The 22,200-nt window shown below is 37.9% G+C and overlaps 6 protein-coding genes across 7 annotated transcripts; all 6 read right to left on the reverse strand.

Moving 5' to 3' along the window:
* Window positions 1-7,884: 7,884 nt before the first annotated feature.
* On the reverse strand, window positions 7,885-9,410 carry LOC107041410 (odorant receptor 67c). Its single transcript, XM_015261974.2, has 5 exons — window positions 9,177-9,410; window positions 8,511-9,110; window positions 8,337-8,447; window positions 8,134-8,280; window positions 7,885-8,078 (listed from the first exon to the last, which is right to left on the reverse strand). The coding sequence occupies exons 1-5, from the start codon at window positions 9,408-9,410 to the stop codon at window positions 8,013-8,015; spliced, it is 1,158 nt and encodes a 385-aa protein (XP_015117460.2). The 3' UTR covers window positions 7,885-8,012.
* Window positions 9,411-10,673: 1,263 nt separating this feature from the next.
* LOC107040652 (putative odorant receptor 98b) lies at window positions 10,674-12,350 on the reverse strand. The gene is made up of 5 exons (XM_015260828.1): window positions 12,099-12,350; window positions 11,442-12,041; window positions 11,261-11,371; window positions 11,046-11,195; window positions 10,674-10,739 (listed from the first exon to the last, which is right to left on the reverse strand). The coding sequence occupies exons 1-5, from the start codon at window positions 12,348-12,350 to the stop codon at window positions 10,680-10,682; spliced, it is 1,173 nt and encodes a 390-aa protein (XP_015116314.1). The 3' UTR covers window positions 10,674-10,679.
* Window positions 12,351-13,105: 755 nt separating this feature from the next.
* LOC107040657 (odorant receptor 47a) lies at window positions 13,106-14,532 on the reverse strand. Its single transcript, XM_029126438.1, has 5 exons — window positions 14,304-14,532; window positions 13,619-14,148; window positions 13,444-13,551; window positions 13,227-13,373; window positions 13,106-13,168 (listed from the first exon to the last, which is right to left on the reverse strand). Exons 1-5 carry the CDS (start codon window positions 14,530-14,532, stop codon window positions 13,106-13,108), a joined length of 1,077 nt encoding a protein of 358 aa, XP_028982271.1.
* A 551-nt stretch (window positions 14,533-15,083) lies between these two features.
* LOC107040665 (odorant receptor 22c) lies at window positions 15,084-16,823 on the reverse strand. 2 transcript variants are annotated; one of them, XM_029126387.1, is made up of 5 exons: window positions 16,552-16,823; window positions 15,868-16,397; window positions 15,702-15,809; window positions 15,500-15,646; window positions 15,084-15,369 (listed from the first exon to the last, which is right to left on the reverse strand). In XM_029126387.1, exons 1-5 carry the CDS (start codon window positions 16,778-16,780, stop codon window positions 15,310-15,312), a joined length of 1,074 nt encoding a protein of 357 aa, XP_028982220.1. In that variant the 5' UTR covers window positions 16,781-16,823; the 3' UTR covers window positions 15,084-15,309. The 2 variants fall into 2 exon arrangements, with proteins under 2 accessions (XP_028982220.1, XP_028982219.1); XM_029126386.1 differs by having other exon boundaries at window positions 15,868-16,470; window positions 16,529-16,823.
* A 444-nt stretch (window positions 16,824-17,267) lies between these two features.
* Window positions 17,268-18,880, reverse strand: LOC107040856. The gene is made up of 5 exons (XM_015261125.1): window positions 18,629-18,880; window positions 17,759-18,361; window positions 17,593-17,700; window positions 17,385-17,531; window positions 17,268-17,318 (listed from the first exon to the last, which is right to left on the reverse strand). The coding sequence occupies exons 1-5, from the start codon at window positions 18,878-18,880 to the stop codon at window positions 17,268-17,270; spliced, it is 1,161 nt and encodes a 386-aa protein (XP_015116611.1).
* An 863-nt stretch (window positions 18,881-19,743) lies between these two features.
* Window positions 19,744-21,870, reverse strand: LOC107040848. Its single transcript, XM_015261116.2, has 5 exons — window positions 21,619-21,870; window positions 20,945-21,547; window positions 20,252-20,359; window positions 20,041-20,187; window positions 19,744-19,973 (listed from the first exon to the last, which is right to left on the reverse strand). Exons 1-5 carry the CDS (start codon window positions 21,868-21,870, stop codon window positions 19,908-19,910), a joined length of 1,176 nt encoding a protein of 391 aa, XP_015116602.1. The 3' UTR covers window positions 19,744-19,907.
* Between the last annotated feature and the right edge of the window lie 330 nt (window positions 21,871-22,200).

Consider the following 22,200-nt stretch of genomic DNA (forward strand, 5'->3'; position numbering starts at 1 on the left):
CTGTGTCACTCAACCGTAGTCCTCCTGATTCTTTTCACTACATATATACCCCCTCAATCGTGCTCACTAGAGAATTCGAGGATGGCAGAGCTACTGTGTCTCAGAGGCAATATAACATTTGTCGGTGATTGGAAGAATTTACGAGCACGAAGCAAATCCACCCACTCACTTTCTGGCTTCTTTTACTGTCGTACCACCATTCGTTCTCGTCTTGCTGACGGTAAATCACTTCTTCGAGATTGAGGGGATTTAATATACCGTTTATATCACGTAGTTGACAATCAGGGTGATGTCGAGTGAAGGCAAATCTTAAAATCATAAAATGTCGATCACAGATCGAGTCCAGGGATGCATTTGAGTGAAGGGTTCTGTGATTTTGTGATGAGATTTCATTGGAATGCGTCAACTTTTTCAATTGTTCAGGGGATAATTGAGGGGTTATCAGGAAAATACTCAGACAGAGGGTACAAGGGATATTTTGGAATTATGTAATGTGTTAGTGTATAATGAAGTGAGTAGACAGGGATTTATTCCAATAGAAATGTTATAATTATATTGAATGAAAAATGCGTTTTTTTATTTAACTAGATTGGTGGAATGAATTGTCAAGTTTCCCTGAAAATTCAATGAAATTCTAAATTTTTAGATTCTTTATGAACATCAAGAAAACACTTGTTTATATTTGTAAAAATATTTATTTGTTTCAAATCAAATAATATTTGATTTAGAACAATGAAACAGAGTAAAACATGTATTCCATAGGACCCAGAACATCAAATGACAATGTTTTAAAGACAATCATTCATGCAAAATACATTAAAGATGTGTCGAATTTGTGTTCTGTTTGTGCACTAGAAAAAATTTTTGTCTGAAATTTCCGGTACACTTTTTGGAAATTTTTATCGAATATAATTACCACTGAAATTTCAAATTTCGTTATTGGAAATTCAGAATTTTACGGAAAAATCAAAGAAAACTGTAAATTTCCTTGAAAATGACTAGAAAACCAGAAAATTCCGGTAAATATATTCTTGAATTTTCAAGACAGTGACACTGAATGCGATTTAGATCGAAAAAATCTTGAAAATTCAATATAATGTGGCACTAAATATTCATATTAGATTGGAAATTCCAATAAATTGAGCAATTCCCGTCTTAATATTGAAATATCATAATTTTTTTCCCCTAAATTGTATTCATTGTCACTGTTCTGAAAATTAGTAGTCAACTGTCCACGAAATTTCATTTTTTTCCAACAGTGTGAATATAAATCTGATAATACCAACAATGACATAATTGTCCTTCCCTCCACAAAGATAAAAAAATAAAGAAAATCTATCTCCACCAATCAAACTTATTCTTCTCTTCGGCGCAGGCGCAATTGTCGTTATATCAAGTTACACAAAACTCGTTAAAATTCCGTCGGTCCGTCTGTTCTTGCGTCCGCACAATGCGGAAATAATACGCTCTCGTGGTGGCAAAAGAGAATGGGGGTAAAACCCCCAGGGTTGGATGGATGCACTGGGCTATACCGAGTCCACCGACCTCATCCCTCCGCGTTTTTTTTCTCATCCCATCCCCTCGTTGAGATCTTGTTTTCTAGAAATTGTCCATCCCTCGCCCCCCCTCCCCCCCTTCGACATCCCCTACATCCCAGCTGTATCACCGAGTTTATATGCTAAACAAAAGTAGTCATCCGGTATTTCAGTTTCTCGGAGTTCCAGCATTCACTCAATCCTCGTCATTCTCTCTTTCAAGATCATTCCTCTATTAGCGACACAATATGGGAATCTTGGCAAATTTCGGGAGACAATGTAATGCACATTTTCGATTTTTTTTTTATCTTCCCCTCCTCTTGTCACCTTGTTTTTTCGTGACATCAGAGAGTGTACAATTGCGTGCCAGGGTGTCAAGGGAAATAAACTTGAGTCACGACGATCCATCACTCACCCCTGTGAATGAAACTCGTACATTGGGATGTATTTTTTTTTCTACTGAGAAAACATTGCTTACGTGACGCATACGTTCCACCGCTTGGAGTTCCCTCAACCCATGGATAATGCTTTTTTCTTTTTTCAGAGGAAAAATTGACAAGCTGCCATACATATAGGGGAGGATGGGGCAAAACGGCCCCCCTTCAATCGTCAATATTTTCCGATTCAATAATCCGATTGGGATGAGTTAGAGCTCGTTTTGAAGAATGAAAAATTATCTTCAAAATGAAGTTGAAACTGGGAATTTTCACAATGTCATTCACAAGTTATTGACAATTGAAGGGGGGCCGTTTTGCCCCACCCTCCCCTACTTTTGGAAAAAATTAATTTTCGTGGACAGTTGAATAGTAATTTCTAGGAAACTGATATTTTAATACAGTTTAGGGGAGAAAATCATAAAATCTCAGATTTCACTGAAAATTGATTAAAAATTTTGATTATTCATTTTTTTTTAACAGATTGAACATTTTTCAATAGTAGAAAGACGAGAATTCCCCGACTCACTTGAATTTTCAAATAAAATTGTGAGCGAAACGTCGCAAATGGATAATAACCTAGTGCAGTTTATGGTTTTTTCCACATTTCCGATGTGGAAATTTTATTTCATTTTCTACTGGATTTCTATTACTTTACGGCCATTAAACATATTATGCAGGTACTTAAATTTTTGTTATCACTTCAAACGTATTCCAGTGTATTCCAACTCTATATTTCTTTCGTCAAACACCCGCCCCGCGGAGTTCCTTCGCTGATGAATTCAAAATTATTAAAGAATAATACCACCCAATAATGGAGAAATCACAATGTTGAATTTATTTCCAACGAAAACTATCCGACCTCTCACATTCCCCGAGAACATTCTCCATTATTATTCCAACAGGAGTGAAAAAAAACCTTCCAAAAAGCGCAAGAAAAATTTCAATTGTTCCGTCTGTAGGAAACAGTTGTGTCGACATAGAAACGTGAAAAAACAAACAGGAAAATACTCTCGAAATGAATTCACGTAAAGCACGTAAAACAATATCTGTACAATTTACCTGAAAGAAAAGAGGGCAAAACTACTATTGGTATTGAGTGCTGGATGAAAAAAAAAACACTCACTTGTATTCGCGTGTTTTAATACCTACAATTGAATTTCAATTCGAAACTACGATGAAATGTGGCGGATATGCATGGTGAGATGCAATTATGCTGTGGTCTGGTAATTACAGTCCGGTTTCACGTTTACGTATAGGTGATCCCCACAAAGCCGTAGACTAGAGGTTGACCTCAGTATTTTGGAATTCAAATTGTCACTGGATTTTCCGTGAATTCACGAAAAGTGAAAAACTGAATTTTGTGGACGAAACATTGCGCTTGGAAATGCTTTTTCCACTGACGGAAATATGGTTTGAGGATATTTTGGAATGATTGTGGTAATGGTGAGATGATTACATGAATGTGTTATTCTTTATTCTTGTTAGCTTCACAATACAATAGAAAGTTAGAATCCATGCGGAGTAATTATTGTGGTTTGAATTTCAGATGTAAAATAATTTTATGGATTTTTTTATAATCAGGCGAAATGCAATAGTTCACACAAACTTCAGATGGCTGGAAGGGAGCCATCATCAATGACCAGCAATTCTCACTGATTTATTGAGACGCTTGATCCAATGTCTTCAACAGAAAAAAGTAGGAAACTGTGGTTTGAAGAATCTGTAGAGAGAAACAATGACATATGAAAATATTTCGTAGAAAAACGTTGCAAGAATTCCATTGAGTTTCTATTGAATTTTGTATTATTGTTTCTATTGAATTTTTGAATAATAATTTTAAGTCCCACATGCGAAAGGTTTCGAGCTCAAATCCGCGCCGGGTAGAATGGTGCGATCTAACCATGCAGTCTTACATTGTCTGTCATAGTTGTAAACAAATTGCACTCTAAAGACGCTCCGACAATTTTCCGGAAAAGAAGAAATCGCTTCTAGCGAATTGCGAAATCTAAATCACGGTTGAGTCTGATGCGCGTGTGATGAGGCCGATGGCCACTACACATGGCAATAATTTATAGAACTCCAATTTTGGAGATGTAGACGTATAATGGGCAGTCATTGGAAGTTTTGGAGCTTTGCAGAAAATAACACGTTATGTTGCAACTACTGTCATCGATTCGAGTTTCGATCAATCGGACGATAGATATCGACGCGCCGCCATTTTCGTTGCGTGCGCCTTCAGTTTCATTTTGACTGCTGAGAGAACATCAAAAGGCGACAGAATTGAGTGACTTCAAAATAAATTCAATGAAAAATTTTCTCATTTTTTTGTGTGATTTTTTCCATAAAAAGAAGAAAAATTCTGAAAAACTTCATCTTAATTCTAAATTGATTCAACTCAATTCTTGGAATGTTAATAATAAAAAGAAGACCAATTAAAAAAAACGTAATCTTTTCTTGAAAAAATTCCATTCTTGCCGTAACTCTTTTGTTGCAACAAATAAACAATTAACCATAAAAAATTAATTTTTCCCTCAGCGTATGATCCAAAATTTTGTGCTGCAGTTCATTCTCGATACTGTGATATAAATAGAAAACACGATGATTGAAATCCGTTGGTATTGAGTACGTTCTATCCGAGAAAATAAATATCCATGTCAACATAGCTGAACAGTAATGCACACTGAACGAAATATTCAGCTGAATAAATTCCGCATGAAGGGCTTTCATGGTATTTCGTTTGCAGAATCCATAAGCAAACTTTTAGAGCATAAACCCTCACCATCGAGGGAAATGGCATGAAAAACTCCATGGGGCATGTGTCCAAATGTATTACCCCAGAATATTCAATTTGTCGTTGGGAATAATATTGATAGAAATTCGCGAATAAATCAGTTATTCGATTTGAGAATAGCTTATGTAGCTTTATGACCGAATGAACATTTTGTCGCTGAAATACATATCCTTAATGGGACCAACAAGAAAAATCTGAAAGTTTTGCCCACTCAGTTCAACGACTTCGTTTCTTGACTTAACGATTTCAGTTTTGTCGAGTGTTTTCCTTCTTTTCATTTTTTCCGATTACCTTCAGCAATAAAAGAAAATTCTCGATATGGATCTCAGCGGTGGTTCTGCAACTCTCGTCCAGGGATTATTAAATTTGTTTCCAAGTACTTTATGCTTTCCAACTCACAGAAGTATCCAATGGCCCTCGAATATCTGTAACGAGTATTATTTATCAAAATTCGGATGAAATCGAAGAGTTTTTATATCTTCACATCATCGGAATCTAATTCAAAAATTCTGAAGATATTTTTGAATTAGAAATGTTGAATTTCTTTGCCTTTTTCACTTTGTAAACATGTATTGTTAGATTCGAAAATTATCGGCTAAATCAGGGGGAGATGGACAACTCAAGAGGATGACCGGAGTTAAATTATCAATTCTTCTTCGAGAAAATAAAAAATACGACCTTTTTGAGGATAAAACGCAGAAGAAATTTCATAGACAAACCTAGCGAGTTAGATAGAGATGATTCTAATGAAGAATTCCGCAGCTTTATTGCGCGTTTTTCCATAGAAAATGTTTATAATGAAAATAATGTTATTGAAAAAATTATCAGAATTTCCATTCAATCTCTATGCGAATTTTCCGACTTGAGTTTTCCAGGTTTTTTTCCCTCAATTTTACTTCTCTTTTCATTAGAAAAAACTTTAAAAATTTTGAGCTGAGGAATTTGTAAGAAAAATAACTAAACAAAATAAGTTGTATAGAAAAATCGAATTCTATTCAATGTTCTAGCGAATTCCTACAAATAATAATGGACACGTACTTACCGTCACATTACCACCCGCCCCTAAATCTAATTACAATATTCTGAAATTAATTCCATCACGAAATGTCACTCCGTCCTATCTAATAATTCAATTACTCTAATTGGTCGATGCTTACATCGGTATTGAGTGGAACTCAGGGCCAATGTCTCTGAGGCAAAGTCCCCGGGTGTTCTTAGACCTCCTCGACATTCATATAGATACACCACCAAGAGGGCTCGAGTTTCATTTCGAAGTTTAGTGGTTCGGTCCTTATTGCGAGAAGCTTCGCAGTGGAAGTGGTGTGGAATACACCCTCTTAACGCTTGAGAGCCCATAGAATATGGAACCGTCTTGTCTTCCCACTGATTTCCACATCCTCACCCTCTTGAGGAGTTGTAGACTGTCACTGACGAATGGTAATATGAGACCAAAGCTGGGGCTGCAAAAACTTTCATATGTCGTTGGAAAATAATGCACTGGGTTAACTTATCTCCTCTTCGATGCAGCATTTCACGGGATTCAGGGATTTCAGGTTGATAGATATGCAAGAATATTTTACAGTTTAGTGCAGACCACACTATATTGGATTCAATCATTTTCAATCATCAAATTTGTCAATTGGAAATTTGAATAAAATCATGAAGATTCAGCGTCATTAAAACTACATTTTACACAGAATTGTTATTTTTTTAAACATTCTTTGTTTATAAAGAAATAATTAAAATTGGTTAAACTTTCGGAAACCTTTCTTTTTAACCCTCGCCGCCCATTTTCGTTTTTTTAAATTTTGGCTTGTTTCACGACGCTTAAAAATTCTGAAAAAATTAATTGAAGTTCCTAGTTCAATCCTTTTATTAAGCGTTGGCGTTGTCCGTTTTTTTCTCGGGAAATTTGTTTAGCTGAAAAAGAAACGAAACTTTTAATGGACAGAAAAGCGGCGCGGCTCCGCCCGGTGGGAGTGAGTCCCTGTCGACCCTTCGAGCGACAGTGTTGCTACATTCACTGCCACACTTGTAATGCGCGCATAGCGGAAAGCGCCAAGGCGGCAACAGCGCGCTCGGTTTAACCCAGCGGCGCTGCACTAACCGTGCAACGGATGAAGACTGGCGGCCGAGCGTGAGTGATCGAGGGTTAAGCATAAAATCGATTTTTAGTAAAATTCTGAATACGAATAAATTTGTTATGAAAAAATGAGTGTTTGTGATTTATCGAAAATGTTCGTAAAATTTTCAAAAATTACAATTTTTTAATTATTTCATTATTCTTCCTCCAAAAGTAAATTTTCTCTTTTTTTTCAGCTCCTTAAAATGTTTTGTAACGGTTTAATATGGAGATTCAAATTCAGTCCTGCAAAGGTTAAATAATAAAATCATTCTAAAATGACCGGAAACGTAGGGGCAAATGGGACTCAAATGGAAGGCATTTCACTGGACAAAAAATAGCCAAAATACTTGGATATCCTTAATACGTGTGCGTTATTTCCCTCGTGTGAAATATTTCTTTCTCCTGGGTGAAATTGAATGCAAGATTTGGGCACTCGCGGGGGAGATGTCGTCCTAGATGAGTGCTCTCGAGCAGACAATGCATCTGAGGGGTGATGTAGAAGTCTATATAATCCTTCCGCAGTGCCTACTGTACCATTGTCAACCAATAAAGCTCTTTAGAGAAACGTATGGTGCAGAGACGGGAGTGTCTAAACGTCATTACTGTTGAGTCAAATTATGCTGCCAAGCTTATACCGACGGAGACACAATACAAGTGGGTATCAAATAATTCTATCACTGCTTGGTTGTGATACATGAATATGAATTCATTGAACATTCGAAGATGAATTCATGGTTGTCACAGATGTGGTTTTCGCCTGAATATGCAAGCACGAAAAAATTTCATAGAAACACCTAGCGAATTCTTGAAAAAAATCTGTCTATCACGAACAGGACTAAATATTCCAACCAGTAGAATTAAATAATATGTGGCCAAGAGAACCATCATCTGGCATTAGCATATTCATTTATTTATATCGTCAAGATGATACTTTCACGTAGATGTGATGCCACCGTGAGGATGATGTATCCTCCTTTCCTATTGATTAGTCACTAATGCTTGAAATATTCCTCTCCTTATTCCACCCGTTGAATGTAAAATTACAATGAGCTACATGCATGTTTTTTACTGGTTTCTAGGATGCTCTAAGATGAAACTATTTTTCCATCAGCTCATGCCAAAATCTAGGAGGGAGGTTCTGGATCTAGAGTTCTGAGTAGAAAGAAGTACGAAACTGTCGTTTTCATGATCTGGAGATAAGAATAAGAGATGAACTGAAATATTTCATTATCTGCATGAACTTACCACAGCGAAAATTTCAACCGAGACGAGAAGAAACTTGCAGGCTGTTAATTTTAGGGTTTTCTGACTGAGCATGATGATGATTGAGCTCATAATATTTTTATTCGAAAACCAATTGACTCCATAAACGGCCTCACGATATTGCTCACTCTGTGGCATCATAAAGAATTGAATCTCGTTGTGAGAATCATATTTTTCTGACTCACCTCTGTAATCAATGCTGTTCCTGACCAGCTGTAGATGTACGTCTGTGTCAATTTCGGGATAAGATGGCATATGGTCATGACCCATTGTTCAACCGATAGATCCTTTGCAGTCTGTGTATTAAAATGTTCTAAAGCCGCGAAAAATTACGAACGACAATTAATCAACATTTTTACCTGGGACAGTTGAAATATTAATGCGCATTGAACAGCAGCAGATGTTCCCACCATCCACAATATCCAGGGTCCAAAGATCTCTTGCATAGAATGTTGACACATGAGTAACACTTTATACTGTCGGGCACATTCTTTTATGATCATCTTAACATTTTGCTGATCTTTGAGGTGTGTCAACCTGTATGCCATAACCCGAAGCTGTCCAATCATTTGGAATATGTAAAGCGGGAAGAGAGAGTCCGTTCCCGCAGGAATAATTAATATCGATGATGCAGCAATACTCTCGATAAGATAATGAATTCGATAGACAACTACATTCGTAATACTCCAGGGATAGATTCCTGGGTAGATCAATGGATAATTCATAGTTGTTGTATTATCATGCTTTTGATGAGCATATTTCAGGCCAGGTTTTACGATAGACATTGTAGCTAGGATCATGACACCAAGGATAAGAGTCCAGGATAATCTTCGAATTGTGGCAACACCGGATAACACTACGTCAGACAATCGTTCGTCATTCAGAGCTTCGGACCAGGACCGATCGAGTATCTCATAGAGTTCCGCCGTGCGTTTTCGGTAAGCGATCATGTAACTCAACTAGAAACATGGTATTGAAATTTCGAATTGTTATTGAATTCAATTTTGTCACATTGTCGGGCCTACTTTTAGCCCCACTGACACCAGAGTTATTATGATGCTCATTCCTCTTACTACGAGGAGCATGTCCGCTGTATGAGCCATAACGAATCCTAGCAGACCAACAATTGTCATTGAATTCGCGAGAAGGTACGAATATGACAGAAGACAGTACAGAAACTTAGGATTTTTCCGAGGAAATATGCCTCCAATGTGGAGAAATAGTGTTGTTGTCCAGTGAAAGGCAGAATACACAGCCATGTTGCTGTTTTTCGACATGATTGGAGGTAAATTACCAAAGCCAATTCGTCGCAGTAAGAAAATGATAAAATTGCTAGTAGTAGTCTATAAATCGTCAATAGCTACGGAGCTCCATAATATGATGTGAGGGAGGGGGTAATCATGGTCAGAAGCGCAGACTTTTTGCCACTTTTCATGTACATAATTCACAACAGTCTTTGCAGGCGGACGAAACAAAAAAGCTTACAGCAATTTTGCTGTTACCATCGATTTGTGGATCGGAAGAAGAGTCGGGATGGAGAGTTAATAGAACATCATCTCCCGTCAGTTTTACTCTACACGGCGAACATTTTTGAAAAATCAAAGAGAACTGTATATTTCAGTTCCATTTTTCCCTGAAAATAAATAGAAAACCAGAAAATTCGAGTAAATATATTCTGGAATTTTCAGGACAGTGACACTGAATGCGATTTAATAGGAAAAAATCATGAAATTTCAGATTTTACTGAAAATTCCATGGAATTTGGCACTGAATATTCATATTAGATAAGAAATTCAAATAAATTAAGGAACTCTCGTCTTTATGCTTCGTGAAATTCTGGAATTTTACTGGATTTTTGGTGAAACTTGAAATTTCTTTTGTTTTTTCTAACAGTGTAACTCGGTAAGAAGAAAAATTATTGTATGTCTCATCGTCTTTGTTATTTCGTTATTGTATCAGCGATGCTATTTCACATATACAATCGTTTTACAATTCATGAATACATATTCTGAAAATACAAGTTAAATTACAGAGTGTGTGGTTCTTCAAGAATAAAATTCGATCACCAGAGATCCACGAATTTCAAAGCTCAGCTTCAAGATTTCTGTTCCAAATTGAATCCCATGAATCCCATGGAAATGCTTGAATTGCGCAGGCAACGCGAAACGGATGGTGGTTTCCACACTCATAATGTATTAAATTGCTTTTTTACAGGCACCTGCGCTCGAGCGCTTAGGGACCTGAAAAACTATGGACGATTCATTTAATAGTGTTGTTGTTCATGAACTTCAGGTGCAGGGAAGGACGTGTGTCGCGTACAACCTGAAATGTGAATGAGATTGAGCGACTCTTTGCTGATACTTCTACAATGATGTGAATCCTGGTGAAAATAATTTTATTACAATAAAGACAAATCACATGAAGGAACAATGAGTTAGTCAAATAATACAGAACTTGGAGTTTCCAAGTGACATAGATTACAGACAAATTTAATGTTCATAGGTATACTTGATGTTCACTCACTCCGATTACGATTTTTGTTCAATATGTCTGAGTAAGAAATAGTATGATAGTGTCGTTTTGAGAATCTGTGAGAAGAAAATAGCTCATAGTAAAAAGCAATCTTACTTTGTGTTACTTGAGTAGTATATTTCCCGGGAAAATCATGGAATGTATTAGAAGGTTCTAGATTCAGGAGTATCTGGAGAATTTTATGTCGCATTTTTCTCTCGCTCCATGGTTTAAAAATGAAGATATAAATAAGGGTCTGAAGAGGATCCGCAATATGGGTCCGGGCGTAGAATTTTTGCTAAAAGTAGACTTTTTCTAACACCTTCCAAGATATTCTAGGCGAACCGCTATTGATCTATGAACCCTTATCCCTATGAACCTACCATGAGAAACATATTGACAGTTAAATAGAAGAACTTGTAGACTACCAGATTGATTGGTCGTTGACTGAGCATAATGACAATCGAGGACATGGTATTCTTCTTTGCAACTAACCAATTAGTGTGATAAATAGCTGAGCGATACTTTTCACTCTGGAATTGTAACGAGTTATATCCAGAAAAAAAAATCTTCCTTGTTAGAAGAGTGTTTGCCATACCTCGGAATGTAGGTAGGACCCGCACCAGCCGTATATGTATGCCTGAGTTACTTTCGGAATCAGATACGCCAAAATCCAGATCCATCTCCCTATCGATAGATCTTTCAGTTGCTGAACAGTGAATTTTTTAATGAAGCGAAAATGAGGAATGGATTTCGAGGAATGGATTTATCAATCTTACCGAAGATAGTTGATATATCAACGCGCAGAGGACAATCGCAGTTGTCCCCATCATCCACAATATGACAGGTCCAAAAATGTCTTGCAGCGAATCCCGGCATTTAAGCAACTCTGCATACTGCTGCGTGCATTCCTTTATGATAACGTCCATATCTTTCTGGTCTTCCACATGGGTCAAACGATACGACATGACTCGGAGCTGTCCTATTATCTGGAATACGTAGTAAGCGAAGAGAGCATCCATCCCACATGTGACACACCATACTGTTATAGAAGCTATTATTTCAAAGAAAAAGTGAACCTGATAGAAGAATCCGTCGGGTACATTCCACGGATACAATCCAGGATATATCAATGTGTATTCTACATGTTCGACATGATTGCGTTTTTGCACCATGATGCTTGTAATGGGTCTCATAACGTAGCCTCCAACTGTGATAAAGATGGTTGGAATAAGGACCCAGCACAAGCGTCGAACAGTAGTAATGCCCACTAACACACGTTGAGCGAATCGTTCATCGCTGAGAGCTGCAGAAAAGTACTCCTCTAGAGTATGATGAAGTTCAAGTCCACGTTTACGATTTATCATAATAGACGATATCTGGAAATGATGTATTGAAATGTGTCTCAGATTTTAGTTGATATTAATGTATCATACTTTCAACATCGACAACATCAGACTAGTTCCAATAGTCATTCCTCTCAATGTGACATTAATTCGCGTTATATAATGGTAGATGAATCTCAGAACAGCTAGACTGGCGAAACACGATGAGAAAAAGCAGAGAAATGGGAGAAACCGGTAGAATAACCCGGGTTCTTTCACTGGCCACAAGCCTATGCTGTACAGAAGGAATTTGGTCGTCAAGCGGAATGCCGTATACTCGAATATCTGCTCCTTTTTCGACATTGCTGAAGTCAAATTGCAGGCTAAAGACACTCTGGCGAATGCAGAAAACGGCGAAATGCATGGAAGCAAATTGCGATGGACGGAACATTATGATGAGGTATTCGAATCGCGAGGAGAGGGTGAAATTGCGAGGGAGCGGAGTACCGCGTGGCCTAGGCCACACGTTCATGATTTATGGCAGTGCATTCCGAGGCACATGCGATGGAGGAGAGCAGAGCAGGACATAGGTTCTTCAGGGGTACCGCTTGCAATATTTTGAGTGCTAGTGAATCGAGGTAGCGAGAGGAAAGGCACTGAAAGGTGTTTGCATAGAAAAATTTGCAAAGAAAAGTCAATCAGTTGAGTGATGCAATCTCTGATTTATGATGCATCTCAAGTCACCGCCATCCGAAAGGATTCAGCTGGAGCGGTCGTTGGTGAACTACGATGACGATTGAAGGTAATACGGGTTCTTCAACAGTTCCACTTGTGTTATTTTGAGTGCTACTGAATCAAGGGAGTCAGAGGGAAACCACCCAACGGTTTTTGGCCAACTCCTTTTCAGCTCGAGTTTGAACATTGGAAAAGGAAGAGCTTGGTATATATTTTTGTAATACATCTCAGGAATTACATTGGAATACACCTTTATTCATGTGCTTTCTTCGAGAGATATCACTATGCTGATGACTCATCCAGGCGGAACACAATTTTCACTATCAAGAATTATAGACAAGGTCGAATTGGATAATGTTCGGCACACTGGAGATTGTTCAGGCTCACCCGGATTTTTTCTCCATAGCCTTGAGCAGACCAAAGTAAGATACTGTTGTTTTGAGAATCTGTGAAAAAAAAAGGAATAAGTAGGGATTAAGTAAGTTTTTGATTAAGTGCGCTAACCATAACAAACATATTCATAGATATAACGGAAAATCCGAAGGGTTTCAGGTAAAGTGGTCGTTGATTAAGCATAATGATGATCGACGACATGATTGTCCTTTTTCCAAGCCAGTTGATATCGTAGACGGCTTGATGGTATTTTTCACTCTGTAATTGGAGCACGTTCATCCATGACTTTATCAATGAAATTAATCAAGTTAACAAAAGATTAAGTTACTTGAGTTATGAGGGATGTTCCAGACCAGGTATAAATGTACGTTTGAACCGTTTTCATGATCAAATAATTAATGATAAAAATTCCTCGTACTATAGAGATGCTTGTCATCTGTGGCGTAATTTAGAATGCCAATGGAATGCGGAAGACGAAGAGAAAAGTTGATGAAATACTTTACTTGAGACAGTTGGAACATCAATGCACACAGGACGATAGCATTTGTTCCCATCATCCACAATACAAGGGGCCCAAAAATATCTTCTATCGAATCTCGACACTTGAGTAATATTTGATATTGCTGAGAACATTCCTTTATGACTATTTGAATATTTTCCTCCTCGTTGAGGTGTGTCAAACGATACGACATTATTCGGAGTTGGCCTGTCATTTGGAATATATAAAGAGCAAAAAGGCCATCTACTCCGCACGTAACACAGAACATACTCACTGAAGCCAATATGTCGATGATGAAGTGAATTTGGTAAAGAACTCCATATTCAGAAGGATCCCAAGGGTATAATGCAGGGTATATTAAGGAATACTTCACAGGTTGGACACCATGACGTTTTTGGTTTATAATACTCATTGACGGCGTGAGGATGAAAACCACAACCCCGAGACCAATAGTAAAAACAATAATGAAACATATCCGACGAACAGTGGTGGCACCAGCTAACATCAGTTTTCTCATTCGCTCGTCGCTGAGAGCTGTGGAGCAGTAGTCATCTAGGATTTGATGGAGTTGTGTTGCGCGTTCACGTTGACTGATTATACAAATTATCTAAAAGCTCAGTACTGAAATATCTAGACAGACTCATTTCAAATAGAGATCCGCCTTACCTTCAAGATCACGGTTAAATAACTAGTTCCGATGCTCATGCCCCTTACTACGATAGCAATTCGCGTTATGTGGTGTAAAACAAACATCAGAATACCAAAACCCGTGATAGATAAAACGATAATGAAAAGAAAAGGTAAACGACTGTAGAATGAACCCGGATTTCCAGACAACCAAAGACCCGCTACAGAGAGTAGCGTCTTTGTGGTTTGGTAAAACGCGACATACTCTGGTAATTTGGAATTCGCTGACATTATTGGGAGGAAATTGCAGGCTCAATACACAAAATAAGAAGCTGTTGTCGATAACTGTCGAAGGGAATATGCAGAAGTCGTAATGATGGATTGGAATCGATGGTCGAACAGAACCAGGTGGTCGATTCGGACGTTAATAAATCATGGAAAGACATTTTCGGAGAACCATTGAGGGGACGGAGCTAGTAACTGTATGACTGTAGACCCATACACTGATTCTAATGACTGTGATATTGTCATCAATATGGGAATCGATGAATCGAAGAACTAGCTCGGCATGGGGTTTGACAGTTTCGTCTGCTTGATATCGGGTCAGTCATATTATGAACTCCTTTTATTGGCAATAGCATGAGCTGTAATACTTGAAGCTTTTTTGAAATTTCTGATATGTATTTCATGGTTTCGCAAGAATTCCAGCAATCGCTTTCCAAAAATCTTTCACGAGTACTCGGATTAATTGACATTTCTCTTACTGCGAAACGCTGAAAAATTTTTACCTCCTAAAAACTGACCTAATGGATCAAGGAAGTGACCATAAATAAAGTTCATATCTCAGTGAATCCTCCACCTTCGTTTTCTACTAAATACACTACTATGACAGTAATCTACTTTTATCAGATTAAATTCAGAATTCACATGTTAACAATACAGGCTCTGTACTTCCTTTGTCACTTCTACTACTATACCGATGGCTCTTACGACAAAGCCAAAAGACTGATTATTATACACAAGTCTGATTTTAATGATGATGCAGGTATCGGAAGGTCTGTTGATTCTTCAAGACTTTTGTTCCACAGTTCTGAGCAGACAGAAGTAAGATATCGCTGTATTGAGAATCTGCGAAAGAAAGAGGCAATTAGGAAGATATAAGATCTTTTTATTATTTCTTTCGCCTCAAATTCTTTTAACAAAATGATTATGTATTAAAACGGGTCGCTTTCTTAACAGTATGTTCACGTTAACTCACCATGACAAATACATTCATGGATATAACGGAAAATCCGAAGGGTTTGAGACGAAGTGGTCGTTGACATAGCATAATGATGATCGAAGACATGATCGTCTTCTTCCCAAACCAATCAATTTCGTAAATGGCTTCCAGGTATTTTTCACTCTGCAATGACATAAACTATCAAATCCTGAACACCTTCATCAATTGACATGATTACTTGATGAATGAGAGATGTTCCAGACCACGTATAAATGAATGTTTGCGTCATCTTCATAGTAAGATACGTCAAAATGAAAATCACTCGGAATATCGATATATTTGTTATCTGCGGGAGTATCAAAACCTCAATAAAATGCAGAGACGCAAACAAAAAAACACGTTACTTGAGACAGTTGAAATATTAACGCGCATAGAACGATGGCATTTGTCGCCATCATCCACAATACAAAAGGACCAAAGATGTCATCCATAGAATCTAGACACTTGAGTAACATTCGATATTGCTGGGAACATTCTCTTATGACAATTTGGATATTATTTTTCTCTTCAACATGAGTTAAACGATGTGACATCACTCGGAGCTGACCTGTCACTTGAAATACATAAAAAGCGAAGAGACCATCTACTCCACAAGTAACACAGAATAGACTCACAGAGGCTAATATTTCGATAATGAAGTGAATTTGATGTATAACACCGTATTGAACGGTATCCCAAGGATATACTCCAGGATAGATCAAAGAATACTTGATAGGTTGAACTCCATTGCGTTTCTGGTTAATTATGTCAATAGTTGGTGTTACAAAGTTAAGAAAAACTGTGAAGGAGCTGGCAAAAAAAAGAGTAAAGCATATCCGTCGAAGAGTGAAGATACCAGTTAACATGAGATTAGTCATATGTTCATCGCTGAGAACTCTAGAGAAGTAGTGATCCAGAATTTCATGAAGCTCAATCGCACGTTTACGCTGTGAAATCACACAGAATATCTGGAAGCACAATATCGAAATACGTCAAGGAGCCAGTCTGTCTAGAGATGCCCCTTACCTTGAGAATAACGCATAATAAACTGGTCCCGACGCTCATGCCTCTCACGACAACAGGAACTCGCGTTATGTGATGTGAGACCAATGCCAAGATACCAAAACTTGTGATAGCCGAAACGATAGCAAAAACGAATGGCAAAAGACCATAGAATGAACCTAGCTTTTCAGGTAACCAAAGACCAGAAACATAAAGCAGTGCTTTTATTTTTCTACGAAAAGACAAGCACGCCGCCAGTGTAACATTTGTCGTCATGATTCAGGGAAAATTGTAGGCTAAAGCCAGTTTTGAAGCAAGAGGCAATTGTTGCTAGTAAAGGCCTGATGGGTATGCACCAAACCATAATGACGTGATGAAATCAATAACAAAGGGCTGCATTGTAAGGGCGAAGAGAACCAGGTGGTTCCTTTACACGTATATAATTCACGAGAGTATTTCCCGGGCGCCATGCTGGGTGAGAACAGTGACAGTATTTCCTGTGACGTTGGAGCAGATTTAAGAATCGATGAGTAGAAGCGGAAGAAGAAAACATAACATCAGACGTTATCAATTGATTCAGCCATGTAGCCCGTTGTCGAGAAACAATGTAACAATTAAGAGTGAGATGTAACAATTCATCCTCTTCTGGACGAGTAACTATTTGGATGTTTTTCTGTTGCAAGTGAGACTCTGCAGACCCTTCGCAATCATACCTTGGTATGGCAACATCGTACAGTACTTTTTTAGTAAAAAATGCGTACCTCTAGTCAAGTGTCTGTAGTAACAAGTAATATGATGAAGTAGTTTTCATTACCTGTGTGAACATTGCAATGTTAAAGGTTCGCTCTTCGCGTTAGCTGACCAAGGAAGGCATACTCACAAATACGAACATGTTGAGAGAAACATCTGGCATGTGCCCTGCTCTGATTATCAACGGTCTCTGCATGAGTATTGTTAAAACTGTATTCATGAAAGTTCTATTACCAAGCCATTGAGAACAATAAACTTTTTCCAGAAAGTTTTCACTCTGTATAAACAAATGAGAAGTCCATGAGAAGGATAGCTTATATTGGGATTTGGTAAGTCACCTGTCCTCTTAGATTAGTTGCTGACCAGCTGTACGACCAAACTTGAAGTGTTTTGGCGATTCCGTGAGCTGCAAACCTCAATTTTTGCATATTAGTCATCGAGTCCATCTGTAAAATGTGAAAGGGTACTAAAATAATCGAGTGATACAGAACTATCTTCGATTACCTGTGTCACTTGCCAGGCAAGTGAACAGAGTGCAACTGGACCCGTGACAGCTATGAAAACGATGATAGGTCCATAAGTTTTCTGAACGATACAGCGACATTTGATGAGGGTCCTGTATTGGATGAGACATTTATGTAATATGTTTCCATAATCACGCTCGTAGCGCAGATTCGTGATGGCATGAGACATTCCACGCAGTGGAATAGTCATTTGAAGGATGGTGAATGAAAACAGAACATCAACCAGAGCTCCCACGTAGAAGTTCCACATTAGGCTATAGGCTTCGAAACCAAAATGAAGTCCGTGAACAAATTGATTGGTGGATACATTCCACGGATATGTTCCTGGGAGTATTAAACTATACTTGATGGGATGAATATCGTGCTTCATTTGATAGACAACTGATACCAGTGAAGTAATTATTGGTATTGTTCCACTGAAGGCACACAAACTTGCATGGACACGGAAAAAACATCGGAATATTCTCACATCATCTAGCACAAATTTTTTCAGTTCTCCATCACTAAGAAATTGATTGCACAGATCGGTGACTGTTTTGTTGAACCACAGCATTTCTTTTCTGTATCTGGCGATCCGCAATATCTAGATGGACAACATTACGATAGTCAATTTTGCCGTTCATAATAATGAAGTAGGATTCAGTACGGAAGTTGTGAAGGGTAATGAGTTATTAGCGATGCCGCAAGACAAGACGAGACAAAGGATAGAGCAAAAGAAAGGACAAAAAAATCCTGAGGATAAAAAAAAGAGGGATTGCTCACTTCTTATCCTCATTCTCTTGTCTTATTGAGATTCTATAATTTCTCGTTACCTTTTACCACATCACGACTCATCTGATCCGTCATCTACCTTTAGGATACACAGAACATTAATCGTAATAACACCAGAGCACACTGTTACCAGCCTGGCGTCGTTGACGTGATGAGCAATTGAATTAGATATTATGAGTATTGCATAAATATAAAGGCTCACGAGACAACAAGGTATCAGGCGATAGAAGAAACCCGGATTTTCGAATGGCCAAAGACCCATGTAGAGTGCGATTTTCCGCATTGTCTCGCGAGTCTCGAAAAACTCTTGCACTCGTTGATCGTCTGACATTATTTCATACGCAAAGTTACTTGGCAGATGACCAGACCTAGGGAGGGATGCTCAAGTTTCACGCACAATTGTCTACGCATGGAAAACTCAAAGTGCGTTTTTTCCCTCACCAGTCTATTTACCTCGAACTGCAATTGACTGTATCGTTGTCATCGAATGATACTTCATGATGATATGACCAGGTATGTATTGCATTATATTATGAGGTTGGTATTAGAGAGGGGCGGCAGAAATGTAAAGGTTTTCTGACGATGCCAGTTTCGTTACAACTGTCCTATAGAACACAATTCTTTCCGCGAAATTTGTTTTTCGATCGGGAGAGGGGTACAGAAAAGTTAGGAGTAATTTGGAGTTGGTGATGAAATGACCAGTGAAGTGAACTGAAAGTTCAACAGAATATTACTGATTCATATTAGAACATTTTTATAGTCCACGCAATAGGAGGATCTGTTAGTCAGCAAATTGCACAGAATATTGAATATTCTTTCGGTTGTGATGGTGTGATTATGACAAACTCCTTGGCTCGATAACATCTGCGGATATCTTCAATATTCCACACATCCGGACACTTTTTGCAGCAATTAGTTATATAATGCAGTGGTCTTCATCACCTGTGTGAAAATTATGATAGTCAACCTTTTCATCTGCAGCGTATTTGATGATTGAAGGCACACTTACAAATGTGAATATATCACCAGAAATATTAGGCGAGTGGGTTTATCTGGTTGTCAATAGCCTTTGGATGAACAGTAATTCAGAACAAAGAAAAACGAAAGTAATGCTGTAAAGGATTGAACTAAAGAGTGGTAAATTGAAATAATGAGAGACTTTGGATTGACGACTTAATCACTAGCGAAGTGAATCGAAAGTCCATCAAAATGGTAATGATTCATATCAGAAAATTTTGCAAAGCCCATGCAATCCGAGAACTGGTGAGACAACACAGAACATTGAATATTGGGACAATCCTTCCAGTCACAACTTGATACGCGAAACTTTCATAGCACATCCTTGATCAATTTGTTACTCATTGAGCTGATTTTTGTTCCATTGTCTGTAGCAATAAGTAGTATGATACAGTTGTTTTCATCACCTGCATCAAAATTGAAGTATTCATTTTTTTCCCTGTAGACCGATCTGGCGACGGGAGGCATACTCACAAAGACGAACATGCCAAGGGAAACATCGGTCATGTGGCCCGCTTTGATCGTCAGTGGCCTTTGAATCAACATCGTCAAGACTGTATTCATGAAGGTTCTACTACCATACCACTCGGATGAATAAACCTTCACGAGGAAATCTTCACTCTATTTCAAGGAATAAAGGACCAGTCATAAAGAACATGATGCATTTTAGCAATTGGTAAATCACCTTTCCTTTCAGGATAGTTGCAGACCAACTGTACGAGAATACTTGTAGTATCTTAGCAACTCCGTGAACTGCAAATCTAAATTTCTGAAAATTGTTTATCGTCTCCATCTGTGAATCAAAGTAATATTAAAATGCTCAAATAATTAAAATCAATCTTTAGTTACACTCACAGCAAAAACAAATATCTGAATTTCACTTACCTTTCGTAGACATTGTTTAGACACTAAAAAACGTCTGAATAAAATGAAAATTCGTCTAAATTTCAAATATGACTTACGATATTTAGGCATCTGTTCGTCTGAAATTCAGACAAATTTTCATTTTATTCTGACGTTTTGTATTGTCTGGCAAATGTCTATAAAAAGTGTGTGAAATTCAGACATTCGTTTTGCTACGCTATTAGAAGAAAATTGAAATTTCAGATTCCCTTAACAATTCAATGAAACTGCACACTTTTGAGCAGCATTGCGATGAGAATTCCTCAATCTATTTGATTTTTCAATAAAATGATGAATATTCAGCACCGAATTACGATCAACTTTCAGTATATTAAAAATGCAAGGATATATTTACTAGAATTTACAGCTGTTATTGATTTGCCCATGAAATTCTCAATTTAAAAAAAAAATTAAAAAGTATGAATACTTCCAGAAAGTGTACAGGAAGTTTCAGCAAAAATATTTAAGAGTATACCTGTGTGACTTGCCAAGCAAGTGAGCAGAGCGCTATGGGACCAGTGATGGCAACACCAAGTATGATAGGTCCATAGGTATTTTCAATAATATTCCGACATTGTATGAGAGTTCTATATTGAACAAGACATCTATGCAATGTGCCCCTATAATCGTTCTGGTCGCATATATGTGTTATAGCATGGGACATTCCACGCAGTGGAATCGTCATCTGAAGTAGTGAAAATGAGAAAAGAACATCGACCAGAGCTCCCACATAGAAAGTCCACATGAGCGTGTAAGACTCAAGACCAAAATGAAGTCCATAAATCAATTCATTGATGGATGCATTCCAGGGATACATTCCCGGAATTATTAAATTATACTTAATCGGATGAATATGATGGATCTTCTGATTCATAACTGATACCATCGACATAACTAGAGGTATAGTGCCACTGAATCCACACAGACTTGTGTGAAACCAGAAAAAGTATCTGTATATTGTCACATCACTGAGCACAAATCTTTGTAATCGGCCGTCACTCAGAAATTGATTGCAAAGCTCATCGATTGTTTTGTAGAACCACATTATTTTTTTCACATTCATGGCTAGACACAATACCTGAACCAACAATATTGGGGATTGATGAGTACGTTTTGAGTCTCTATAACGATTGACGATAATTGATCTACCTTTAGCGCGCACAATAGATAGACAGCAACTACTCCGAAACTCAGCGTAATAATTTTAGCATTATCAAGATGATGAGCAATAGAGTTCAATATTATCATAATTGCATTGAAATAAAGAGTCACAGGTACGTAATGTAGGAAACGGTAAGCGAAGCTAGAATCCTCAGACGGCCAAACGCCCATGAAAAATACAAGTTTTTGAATAGTCTTGCGAATCAGGAAGTACTCCTCAGCTCTTGGATCGTTGGCCATTGTCCCGGATGTAGAAGTACTCGATGAATATCGGAAAGAATTGATAATATACGAACTGTAAAATGTATCTTCGCATGTGAAACGATGAGTGCGTTTTCCTCTAGACAGTTGTTTTCTGCGTAACTGCAATCGACTCTATCGTCGTCATTGAATAGTTGTGCGTAATGATGTACTGCACATGCATTACGATCGGAAATAGTCAAAAGAGTGGGAGGGGGGAAGTCAGCAAAACGGGGATTCCCTTCCAGTGCTAGTTCTGTTGGAGCTGTCCTATGGCACGATTATTTATTGCAATATTCTACAGAGTCAAGTTTTATCGTATGATCTTTC

This window comes from Diachasma alloeum, unplaced genomic scaffold (assembly GCF_001412515.2).
Source record: "Diachasma alloeum isolate Michigan unplaced genomic scaffold, Dall2.0 Dall_scaffold_00179, whole genome shotgun sequence".
In the NCBI taxonomy this organism is placed as follows: domain Eukaryota; kingdom Metazoa; phylum Arthropoda; class Insecta; order Hymenoptera; family Braconidae; genus Diachasma; species Diachasma alloeum.

Excerpts from the sequence above, each read along its gene's own strand:
- LOC107041410 (XM_015261974.2), bottom strand. The coding sequence starts at position 9,410 with ATGGCTGTGTATTCTGCCTTTCACTGGACAACAACACTATTTCTCCAC. Across the intron at positions 9,111-9,176 it reads TGGTGTCAGTGGGGCTAAAA|TTGAGTTACATGATCGCTTA; the intron begins GTAGGCCCGACA and ends CCATGTTTCTAG. Across the intron at positions 8,079-8,133 it reads CGGTTGAAATTTTCGCTGTG|ATCATGAAAACGACAGTTTC; the intron begins GTAAGTTCATGC and ends TCTTATCTCCAG.
- LOC107040652 (XM_015260828.1), bottom strand. The coding sequence starts at position 12,350 with ATGTCGAAAAAGGAGCAGATATTCGAGTATACGGCATTCCGCTTGACG. Across the intron at positions 12,042-12,098 it reads TGATGTTGTCGATGTTGAAA|ATATCGTCTATTATGATAAA; the intron begins GTATGATACATT and ends CATCATTTCCAG. Across the intron at positions 11,196-11,260 it reads GGTCCTACCTACATTCCGAG|AGTGAAAAGTATCGCTCAGC; the intron begins GTATGGCAAACA and ends TTACAATTCCAG.
- LOC107040657 (XM_029126438.1), bottom strand. The coding sequence starts at position 14,532 with ATGTCAGCGAATTCCAAATTACCAGAGTATGTCGCGTTTTACCAAACC. Across the intron at positions 14,149-14,303 it reads GGGCATGAGCATCGGAACTA|CTCTCAGCGACGAGCGAATG; the intron begins GTTATTTAACCG and ends ACTGCTCCACAG. Across the intron at positions 13,374-13,443 it reads GAACATCCCTCATAACTCAA|AGTGAAAAATACCATCAAGC; the intron begins GTAACTTAATCT and ends CTCCAATTACAG.
- LOC107040665 (XM_029126386.1), bottom strand. The coding sequence starts at position 16,780 with ATGACGACAAATGTTACACTGGCGGCGTGCTTGTCTTTTCGTAGAAAA. Across the intron at positions 16,471-16,528 it reads TATTATGCGTTATTCTCAAG|ATATTCTGTGTGATTTCACA; the intron begins GTAAGGGGCATC and ends TTGTGCTTCCAG. Across the intron at positions 15,647-15,701 it reads GAACATCTCTCATTCATCAA|AGTGAAAAATACCTGGAAGC; the intron begins GTAATCATGTCA and ends ATGTCATTGCAG.
- LOC107040856 (XM_015261125.1), bottom strand. The coding sequence starts at position 18,880 with ATGTCAGACGATCAACGAGTGCAAGAGTTTTTCGAGACTCGCGAGACA. Across the intron at positions 17,532-17,592 it reads CAACTAATCTAAGAGGACAG|AGTGAAAACTTTCTGGAAAA; the intron begins GTGACTTACCAA and ends TTGTTTATACAG. Across the intron at positions 17,319-17,384 it reads CTCTCAACATGTTCGTATTT|GTAATGAAAACTACTTCATC; the intron begins GTGAGTATGCCT and ends ATGTTCACACAG.
- LOC107040848 (XM_015261116.2), bottom strand. The coding sequence starts at position 21,870 with ATGGCCAACGATCCAAGAGCTGAGGAGTACTTCCTGATTCGCAAGACT. Across the intron at positions 21,548-21,618 it reads ATCTATTGTGCGCGCTAAAG|GTATTGTGTCTAGCCATGAA; the intron begins GTAGATCAATTA and ends TTGTTGGTTCAG. Across the intron at positions 19,974-20,040 it reads CCCTTGGCATGTTCGTCTTT|GTGATGAAAACAACTGTATC; the intron begins GTGAGTATGCCT and ends ATTTTGATGCAG.